Raw genomic sequence first — 11,465 nt, 5'->3', positions numbered from 1 at the left:
GGGGCTAAAAAAGTACGGTTCAGTGAAGGTCTTCTATCTGGTGAGCACAGATGTTATTCCTGGCTGGAATATCATCAGCAACATCACAAACAAAGTTCTCACCAGGGACATCTGTGCCAAAGCCCTGAAGTCAACAGGCATGCACAGGAGTAACTGAGAGCACATCATGAAATAATGATACTTCACAGGGTGTGACAGGACAGGGCTTCATAGGGGTTACTAAGAACACGGTGTTAAAGGTACAGGGCTGCACACAGTCCTTTCAGTGTAGACGGTAGAGTATGATGGGGAAGTGGATGCCCAGGGTTAGTATGTGTTAGGAGTATGTTCTGTGTCTTTAAGAGCAGAGCACTGGACTGGGGCTAGCATTCTAGTGTCACCTTTGCCAGACACACAACTCGGAGCTCTGGGCTCTTCTTTAGCTTTTGGAACATGTTTTAGTTCTAATAATGCCTTACACTGTAGACTCCAGAATGTTTCTCCTCCTTATGTATTCACAACACATGGTACCAGAGTGAGGTAGAAGAGAGGACAGAGAAAAGAGGACTGTGGTGAAGGAATAAAGGAGTCATCATGGAAGTGGAGCATCTAAAAGCCCCCAAATAGTTGAAACTCCCAGGTAATGCAGCAGACTCCCGGAAGAGTTTCAAACAGAGAATCTATCTATCTATCTATCTATCTATCTATCTAGAAATATATCATTATGACAAAATGAGATTGTTAGGACAAGTAATAGGCCTATCTGTCTGCCCCACCTCGCAAGGTCCTGGAGCCCAGGCTCCTGCCTGAGCCCAGACATCTATACTACAATTAAACCACTTGTTAGCCTGAGCCCAGTGAGCTCAGATCAGCTGGCGTGGGCCAGGGGCAGATTTTTAATTGCAGTGCAGACACACTATAAGAGGTAACCAGAGTCAAAGACTGAAAACTAAGGGGCAGATCCTGAGCTTGTGTAAACTGACACAGTTCAACTGATTCCAGAGTAGCTAGGGCTACTTATGCCAACTCAGGATCTGGTTCTTCGATTTCAGTGGAACTACAATGATTTCAATGACTTCCATGGAGCTGTGGCTGATTTACACCCGCTTGGGATCCATAAACACAGTTTCAGATCCATAAACTTTGCCTGTCATTCTGAACCAAAGATAAGTCAAAAGTTCTTAACCCATCTGCCCTTCCATGGCTCTTTGTCCCATGGGATTAATTACAAGAGCGGAACTGTTAATGGCTATGCAGTGATTCAGTCCCACTGGGTCAGAACGTTGGAGGAATTCAGTGTTGCAGAGATTTTTCGTATCTGATTTTCAACTTCTACTGGGATGAATGGCCCTTTCTTTCTTTCTTTCTTTCTTTCTTTCTCAGCAATTACTATTTTTCCCTTTACTCAGATAACACTAAAACAAGACACCATCAGGCTGCAGGTGCAATGGTTCATGACATTTTAAAAACATTTAATTCATATGGGTTGTAGTTATCTCAGAGAGATTGAACATCTATAAAGGACCAAAAGCAGGTGTTAACCAGTGTAGCTCCATTGGAGTCAATGGGTCCATACCTCCAGCTGGTATAAAACATCCATAGCTCCACTGGATTAAATGAGTCAGTTCTCCCGCTTTTGTAAATTGTTACACTGAAATCAATGGGGCCAGATTCCCAGCTGCTGTAAACCAGACATAACCCCATATAGTCAATTATGCCATTTCCAAAGATGGGATGAAGTAGTTTAGTGCTATGGAGTTATGGTAATTTACATGAGCTAAATATCCTTCCTGTAATGCCTAATGTTGTCTATCTTTTCATCTGCGATTCTTATTTCTTAACACCACTAGCCCATATTAAAACTCATGGAAGATTCCAAGATCATGGTTAATAGACAGAAATCGGAGAGATGTGTACCCAGTCATTAACAAAATGCTGTAGTGGGGCAGCAGTTTAGTTACATTCTTATGAAATATGATGTTCCTGTGAACAGTGCAGGGTAAGTTAGCAACCCAAATTCGGGGTCAGTTGAGCGAGAGGTTCTGGATATATAAGTCCTAAGAAAATGGCCTTATTTTATTTTATTTATTTATTTTTTCACAGACCTGGGGATCAAACTGTTGATGTGATGAAGGTCAAAATGGTCTCTGTCTGCCAACTTTGAACCTGGGATAGCGCATGGCACCTACTAAATCTTTGGGGAACCCAAACTGAGAATAGTATTTAAGAAGTTGTTCTCTTTTACAGTGTGTACACACCAATACAGAAACACAGATAGATGGTTTCCATGAGCCCCATTTATTATGTTTTAAACCTCAACTCTTTTAAGTGCTCTAAAAATTCAAATGGTTACTTGGTTTGATCTGAAATTCAGTGTGTCTCATTGGGACACAAGGTCCTGTTAATGTTCCAGATTTGGGTCATGTAACCATGGGGTTGACAAGTTACACCCCACCCAAAATGGTTTTGTTCTGCTGCCTCGTACTGTTAAACTGAGGTTACTAATGACTGGAAGAATCACAGACCTCACTGAGATTGCTGGCTGTGAATTTGTGAGTTCTGGCTGGCCGTTTCATTTTGGGGGCTGTAATCACATTCTTTGGATGTAAAAAAATAGACATGCAATTCTTTCCTGGAAGGGGAGAGGTAATTGGAGGGCAGAGGAGTGGGGGAACTGGAAGCAAGAGGTTTGGACTACAGTGAGGGGTGGGGCTTATGGGGAGGGCGACAAATGGAGATGGAAGATGGGAGAGAGGTTGGGGGGTCTGGTGAGGGAGACATGGGGATTTGGGGAATGGAGGAGTGTGACACTGGTCAGGGGGAGGAGGAGGTGAGTGTCAAGAGGACTGGGTGAGAATAGCAGCCGGGGCAACCATCAGTCCAGCATTCTCCCTTCATGGGTCTGTGTCCATACCTGGGAGGGGAGGTTTTTGCCCCTCTAAGGTGGGCAGAGGCCCTCTCCCTATTCCTCATGTGGCCAGGATCTGGAGAGGTCCTGCCCTTTTGGGTGGGGAGCTGAGAAGAGGGAAACTTCCTGCCTATCAGAGACTCTGAAACACTCAGGAGGGGGCGGAGAACAGCCACTGAGATGAATGGAGCTGTTTCCACATCTTAAAAGCTATTATCCTAGACTATATCATCTCCATGGGGTGTTCTCATTCAGTAGAGACCATCCTATTCAGATGGACTGGCCCTGTCACACCTCTCAGAGCCCCCAGTGCTGCAAATGGGTGTGCAGAGGAGCCCTTTCCTTTCATCCTTCTTCTAGCCTTGCTGTCTAAAGGACGATGTTTCTAAGGCCATGTCTACACCTATAAATTGATGTCAATGTAATTACATTGGCACACAGCCGCCACAGCTATTAAATCACTTGTGCGTGTGCACACTACACTCCTTGTGTCAGTGGTGCGAATCCTCACCAGGAGCACTTGTAATAATTCAGAGAGCAGTACATCATGGGTAGGTATCCCAGCATGCAACTCATTGCCTTCCATCACAGGGTCTTTTGGGAAGTTCTTGCAGTGCCTGGTGAGGCTGAAACAAGTTTGCAGGGTGACTGGGAGCATAGTGTCAACTTCCCATAATGCAATGTTTTCCGTCCCATAATTTCATCTGCAGCCCATAATATTTTACACCTTCTTTTCAAAGTCCCATAAATATGCACATCCTTCCTCGCTGTCCACCATCTCTGACAGAAGCATGGAGACTTCACAGATCTGTACTATTGTTATGAGCATCACGAGTTCGAGGCATCTGATCCTTCAGTATTTGTGGAGCTGCCAGAGGAGCCATGGAGAACATAACGATTCCTTAGGGGCTAGCTTGCTGTGAGACTTAGAAAGAAACAATTCAAGGTTGCTGTTGGAGTTCACGGAGCAGCTGGAGATTGTAGAGCAGCGCTTCTGGGCTTGAGAAACAAGCACTGACTGGTGGGATCAATGTCAGGCAAGTTTGTGATGATGAGCAGTGGCTGCAGAGCTTTTGGATGTGCAAGACCACATTCCTGGATCTGTGTACCAACTTGCCTCAGCCCTTCAGCACAAGGATACCAAAATGAAGCCGTGCTGACCGGAGAAGTGAATGGTGATTGCACTGTGGAAACATGCAACACAGGTCAGTCAGGAATCATTTTGGAGTCAGGAAATCCATTTCAGGGGCTGCTGTCGTGCAACTGTACAGGGCCATTAATTGACTCATGCTATGCAGGACTCTAGGCAATGTGCAGGACATAGTGGATGGATTTGCAGAAATTCCGAAACTGCTGTGGGTCCATAGATGGCACATGTGTCCCTATTTTAACATCAGACCACCCTGCCACAGAGTATATCAACAGAAAGGGTTACTTTTCTATGGTTATGCAAGTGCTGGTGGGTCATCAGGGATGCTTCACCAACATCAGTGTTGGCGAGTCAGAGAAGGTGCATGATGCTCACATATTTAAGAACACAGGCCCGTTCAAAAAGGTGCAAGCAGAGACTTTCTAACCTGAGCAGCTGATTGCCATTGGGAATGTTGAAATGCCAATAGTCATCCTGGGCAACCCCTTGCTTCCATGGCTCATGAAGCCATACACCAGCCACCTTAACAGCACCAAGAACTGCTTCAGCTACAGGCATAGAATGACAGATGAATGGGCCTTTGGTCATCTGAAGGGACACTGATGTTGTTTACTTACAAGATTGGTAAAAAGTGACAAATAGTCCTGTGGCACCTTATAGACTAACAGATGTATTGGAGCACAAGCTTTCGTGGGTGAATACCCACTTCACCCATGAAAGCTTATGCTCCAATACATCTGTTAGTCTATAAGGTGTCACAGGACTCTGTCGCTTTTTACAGATCCAGACTAATACGGCTACCCCTCTGATACTTTACAAGATTGGAACTCAGTGAGAAAAATATCCCACTTGTTATAGCTGCTTCCTGTGTCCTTCATTACATCTGTGAAGCGAAGGGGGAGAAGTTTCCATTGGGGTGGAGGTGGAGTGGCTGTCTGCTGAATTTGAACAGCCAGATACAAGAGCTATAAAAGAGCTCAACCCAGAGTTAGATGACAGAGGGCAGGGCCGGCGCTTTCATTAGGCAACCCTAGGTGGTCCCTAGGGCTCCAGGATTCAGGGGGCGGCATTTTGTGAGCTCCCCACGGGGTGCTCGGGAGCTTCCGTTCTGCTCCTGTTGTGCTGCCGAAGAAGGACCTTCTGCCGACGTGCCGCGGAAAACAGCGGCAGGCAATTGAGCAGCTCAATGACTGCCTCTGTCACCTGTGGAATTTCAGCAGAGGGTCCTTCTTCGGCAGCGCGATGGGAGTGGAACCGGAAGCTCCCGCACGCCCCGTGGGGAGCGCACAAAATGCTGGCCCCTGAATTCTGCCTAGGGAGCCAGAAACTCTGGCTCCACTCTTGACTGAGGGAGGCTTTGTAGATGTTCACATTTCTATGTCTGGATCCGAGTTGTGTTTACACAGCCTCTTCTCCCCACAGGCCCAAGAAATCCAATATCTTCTGCATACTACAGGCAGGAATGAGTTTGGAACATGTAGCCGGTATAGTCAACAGGGCAGTTATCCACAACAAAGGAGAGCTGCTGGGTGGGCTCTCCTTATCAGGCAACCAAGAAAAATAATTTCAAAAATTTCCAGGGCTTTAAAGGGGAGGAGGGGCTTCCTGTCCACCTGAACCCTGGGCAGCTGAATTCACAATGGTGACTAGAATGGACAGTGGGGGGCGTTGTGAGACAGCTCCGCGACACCAATAACAGTTGACGTTTAAGTGTCTACAATGCATCAATTACATTGACCATGACTCTATGACACTCAGGGAGGTGGTGTTATTAAATCAGTGTGGCGGGGCACTTACGTTGGTGGGAGCCAAATTGAAGTGAAGAGACTTTGACAGCTAGGTCAACGTAAGCAGCCTCTGTGCCCTATAGAGCCTCTTTATATCAGGCTCAATCCATCTAGTCAATTTCCAAAACTTGTTCAGTTTGAGTGGCTAAAAAGAAACATAAACAAAATGAAAAACTCCAGGAATTTATTAATCATTTCACTTGAGATTGAATTCTCAAATCTCCGAAGCAGCAACTCTCTTGATCTGGCTCAGTAAAAAGCTCAGGGGGATTTCAGTGAGTCTTTGATCCTAGCACCAGTCTTGGTGCATGGATCAGATGGGATATAAGGGGTAGATTTCCACCAGTCTTTCTTGTTTGTAACCAGGTCCCCTGCTCCAGCCAGTCAGAAGAGCAAGGTTCAGCTGTGAGATGTGACTTCCCCAGATCATCCTCAATTGTTTGGAGGAGGCCGGTTCTGAGATCAACAGCACAGAGGTTGAGGAGGTAATGATTCTTGTTGTATAAAATCTACAATGTGGTACTAGCATTGTTACTGCAGAGAGGAAGTGGGCACTGGTGAGCTCATATACTGGCTTGGATCTTACAGGAACCTAAGTGAGTTAGGAGGAGAACAATCCATGGACCCTTTACCATCCAAAATTATATGACTAGCTCTGCCTGACCAGACGTTTCCTACGGCAGTGGGTTGGTGCTGCTCTGATTTGAAAGGTTTTATCTCTGGAGCAGGGGCGTGAAAACTGGAAAAAATCCAGGGAAGTGCCCTGATCTGTGGATAAAACCTGAATGAGATTCCCTGTGCCTAACTCTCTTACTCCTTGAAAATTATAGACTGAGTGCAGATGTGAGTTACCCAGGGGCCCAGAAGGTATCCATGGCAGGGCAAAAACTTAACCCAAATCTCCAAAGTCTCAGGTCAGTATTTTACTCACAGAGCCATCCCCCCTACAGCACATGTGGATCACTTGATGATTACTTGTTCTGTTCATTCCCTCTGGGCAACCTGGCATTGGCCACTGTTGGAAGACAGGATACTGGTCTAAATGGACTTTTTGTCTGACCCAGTATAGCCGTTCCTATGTTCACATAGTAACATGGCCCTATCCATAAAGGAGGAGACATTTCGGGCTGGCTGGCATTCTTTGGCAAAATCTATTTCCTGTAGAAATATGCGCTTTCCTCAAAACCCAATGTTTGGAGAGGAAAATCTTGAAGTAATGAAAAAAAGGGATAAAATGGGGGAATGGTGCGAGTCTGAAAGTAGCATGGCCTAGTGGAGTGAGCATGGAACCAGGACTGCAGAGGTCTCTGTTCTTTTCCTGGCTTTCTCAATGCCTGACTGGGGGACCTTGTATATATCTGGATTTCAGTAAGGCGTTTGATACGGTACCGCATGAAGAATTACTGGTTAAATTGGAAAAGATGGGGATCGAAATGAAAATCCAGAGGTGGATAAGGAGCTGGTTAAAGGGGAGACTTCAGAGGGGAACTGAAGTATTGAAGGGGGAACTGTCAGGTTGGAGGGGGGTTACCAGTGGAGTTCCTCAAGGTTCGGTTTTGGGTCCGATTTTATTCAATCTATTTATTGCTGACCTGGGAACCAAGAGTAGGAGTGGGCTGATAAAGTTTGCGGATGACACCAAGTTGGGAGGTATTGCCAATTCGGAAAAGGATCGGGATATCCTCCAGGGAGATTTGGATGACCTTGTAAACTGGAGTATTAGTAACAGGATGAAATTCAATAGTGAGAAGTGTAAGGTTATGCATTTAGGGATGACTAACAAGAATTTTAGTTATAAGCTGGGGACGCACCAGTTGGAAGTAACGGAGGAGGAGAAGGACCTAGGAGTCCTGGTTGATCGTAGGATGACTATGAGTAGGCAATGTGATGTGGCCGTTAAAAAAGCTAATGCGGTCTTGGGATGCATTAGGCTAGGTATTTCTAGTAGGGAGAAGGAGGTGCTAGTCCCATTATATAAGGCATTGGTGAGACCTCATTTGGAGTATTGTGTGCAGTTTTGGTCTCCCATGTTTAAGAAGGATGAATTCAAACTGGAACGGGTACAAAGAAGGGCCACTAGAATGATCCGAGGAATGGAAGGCCTGTCGTATGAAAGGAGCCTTGAGGAGCTCGGTTTGTTTTCCTTAACCAAAAGAAGGATAAGAGGAGATATGATTGCACTCTTTAAATATATCAGAGGGATAAATACCAGGGAAGGAGAGGAATTATTTCAGCTCAGTGCTAATGTGGACACGAGGACAAACGGATATAAATTGTCAGTCAGGAAATTCAGGCTTGAAATTAGACGAAGGTTTCTAACCATCAGGGGAGTGCAATACTGGAACAGCCTACCGAGGGAAACAGTGGGGGCGAAGGACCTTCATGACTTTAAGATTAAGCTAGATAAGTTTATGGAGGAGATGGTATGATAGGATAACGGGCTTAGTCAATAGGTCAATTAAGTGCCACACTGGTAAATAGTACAATGGGTCAATGATATGATATAACCTTTTTCCAAAGGGTATGGCTGGAGAGTCTTGCCCGCATGCTCGGGGTTCAGCTGACCGCCATATTTGGGGTCGGGAAGGAATTTTCCTCCAGGGAAGATTGGCAGTGGCCCTGGAGTTTTTTCGCCTTCCTCCGAAGCATGGGGCAGGGGTAGCTTGCTAAAGGAGTGGGTGGATCGGCTTATGTGGCCTGCATCTAGCAGGAGGTCAGACTAGATGATCATAATGGTCCCTTCTGATCTTGAATTCTATGATTCTATGATTCTATGAACTCACTTCACCAGCCTGTGCCTCGGTTCTGCATTTGTGGAACGGGTATAATGATACCAACCTCCTTTGTAAAGCATTTTGAGGTCTTTAGATATAAAGAGCCAGGTACTGACAGTATTCTTCATAAAAACAGATTTCAAATATGTTTGACTCCCCACCAATAAAAAAGAATTAAAGTTAAAAGTTAAATTTCAATTTGAAATTAAAAAAAAATCCTTGTTTACAAATTAAATGAAAAATGGGATTTGATTGCCAATGATGTGAACATTTTCATTTTCTTGCTTTAGAAATGTAACCATGAAAAATTAGAAATACTGACAATTTCTTGGGAACATTATTGGGAACATTTTTTTGCCAACTATTTCTAGAGATTTTTGAAAATGTTAATGGGAGTTGAGCATCCATAACCCCACAGTAGTTTTCAATATTTCTATCTCGATTAATTCATGGAAATATTTCGGTGTTCACAGCTTTTAAATAGAGGTATTTAAAATTAAGCACCAGAATCCATGGACATCTTATTACAGTAAATATATTTATTTCAGATGTGGGAACACATGCAATTTCTGCTAAAGAGAATACGATTTAATTCCTTCTCTTCTTGTAGCCACTAGAAGGGGACAATTACCATCGTTTTGTTAATGTGGGCTACAGATGCTCAATACCTCTCATATCAAGGCCACAGGCTGGTATGTGAATCCCGTAAATCAGTGGTTCACAACATTTTCAATCCAATTCCTCTTTGATCTAGACCAGGAGCTACCTGGGACTTCCCTGCCGCTTGCGAATATAGGAAGAGGATTTTGGTCATCGTGATCTCCTGACACTTCTTTGTGACCTGCATTTGGAGAACCACTGGACTCTGAGAAGTCCAACTTAAAAGCACTCTCTGAAACCAACATTCAACTCAACCCTGACCCTTTGGGCCTCAGGAGATGTGCAGCATCAGAACTGCAGGAAGGTGAATGGAGACAGCGGTTAGATATGAGCCTGAATTGTAGGCTGCTCTCCTTTACTCCCAATTACCTCAGAACTGAGGATGACCACTGGTGTAGCTCCGAGGGTCTGCTGAAGGAGGGTTGCCCTCCACTGAGGCTGACTGAATTTAGTGAGCTAAGAAAATTCCTAAACCAAATTCAGTTAAGAGGAGTTAATACTTACTTAACATTAGTAATTTAAGGAGGGAGTAATAAGAACTTCTTCATATTAATTATTACAGTTTTCTCTGTAGGCATGTTTTTAGGCTAGTAAATGGAACAGCAGAACCTCACTTCCACAGTGACAGAATTTGTCCTTTTGGGACTCACCCAGAGTCCTGAGATTCAGCGATGCCTCTTCATCATCTTCTTCATAGTGTACCTTACAACCTGGGTGGGAAATGTTACCATCATCATCACAGTGATAACTGAGCACCAGCTCCACACCCCCATGTACTTCCTGCTGGCCAACTTGGCTTTCCTAGATGTCAGCGACTCATCAGTCACTGCTCCCAAATTGCTGTTGGGTCTCCTCTCCCAGCACAGAGCCATCTCATTCAATGAGTGCATCCTCCAGATGTTCTTCTTCCACTTCTTCGCTGGTGCTGCAATTTTAGTTTTTGTGTTGATGGCAGTTGATCGGTATGTAGCTATCTATAAACCATTGCGTTACTTGAATATCATGAACCAGGGTGTGTGTGTGGGCCTGGTGGCAGGGGCATGGATGGGTGGATTGGCTCACTCAATTGTTCAGATCGGACTGGTCCTGCAGTTGCCATTCTGTGGTCCAAACGTCCTGGATAATTTCTACTGTGATGTCCCACAAGTCATCAAACTGGCCTGCACTGACACCTACTTGGTTGAGTTGCTGATGGTCACCAACAGTGGGATGCTCGTCATAATAATGTTCATCATCCTGCTCATTTCATACACCATCATCTTAGTCAAGATAAAGAAACACGTCACAGATGGGAAGCGCAAAGCTCTGTCCACCTGTGGAACCCAGATCACAGTTGTGTGTTTACAATTCATACCTTCCACCTTCATCTACGCTCGGCCCTTCCGGAAATTCCCCATGGACAAGATGGCCTCAGTCTTTTTCACCCTAATCACCCCAATGATGAATGCAATGATCTACACCCTGAAAAATGCCGAGATGAAAAAAGCCATCAGGAGACTGATGAGAAGAATCCTTTTCTCAGAGAGGAAATTATAAGGATGGAATTTATCTTGGATGAGCTTTTTTTCCATTTTGTAATAATTATCTTGCATGAACTTCCCATCATATTAAATGTTTTCATTCATAATTCCTGTATGCCACATGGGGAAAAATTGCATTGGTGAGCCTCTTAGCATGAAGTTTTTATTCGTGATGTTCAGCTGCCAAAGTTGGTATTAATTCCTTATGCATTCTACTTGACCCTGAGCTAGGGATCTCTTCCATTTTCTCCATTGGAAGGATTTCCCATACTTTATTTCTCCATGCTACTAATGTTGGTGGATCTGTCCTTCTCCAAACATGACCTCTCACAGATCTGGCTCCTAGCAATAATGGTGAATCGGTCCTTCCCCGAGTCAATAACCAACTTTGTACTATAGCTATGAGTTCGAAAGGTGGCCTAACTTTAGTAATCTTGAAAGATCTATTTATTTTCTCCTAACATGTTGTAATATTTCTGTCTGATAACCTTAGGGCATCGCTATACCTCCATATTTTCTCTATCCCTTATGACTACATTTCTTATATATTTTCCTGAACTTAAGTAGAGTGAATTACCATAGATGAAGTATTTGGTAATAATTTGTGTGAATAGTTACACAAATAGATGTGTTTTTAGCCTTCCTCTCTGGAGCTCCACCAATCTCCCCTCTACCAGAAGTTCTTTG

General features: G+C 44.4%; 1 protein-coding gene across 1 annotated transcript; it reads left to right on the top strand.

Moving 5' to 3' along the window:
- Window positions 1-9,852: 9,852 nt before the first annotated feature.
- On the top strand, window positions 9,853-10,794 carry LOC120379797 (olfactory receptor 4D9-like). The gene has a single exon (XM_039497319.1). It carries the CDS (start codon window positions 9,853-9,855, stop codon window positions 10,792-10,794), a length of 942 nt encoding a protein of 313 aa, XP_039353253.1.
- The last annotated feature ends 671 nt before the right edge of the window (window positions 10,795-11,465 follow it).

The sequence above is a fragment of the Mauremys reevesii genome, linkage group 13 (assembly GCF_016161935.1).
Source record: "Mauremys reevesii isolate NIE-2019 linkage group 13, ASM1616193v1, whole genome shotgun sequence".
Lineage (NCBI taxonomy): Eukaryota > Metazoa > Chordata > Testudines > Geoemydidae > Mauremys > Mauremys reevesii.
This window is presented reverse-complemented; position numbering and strand designations above follow the sequence as displayed.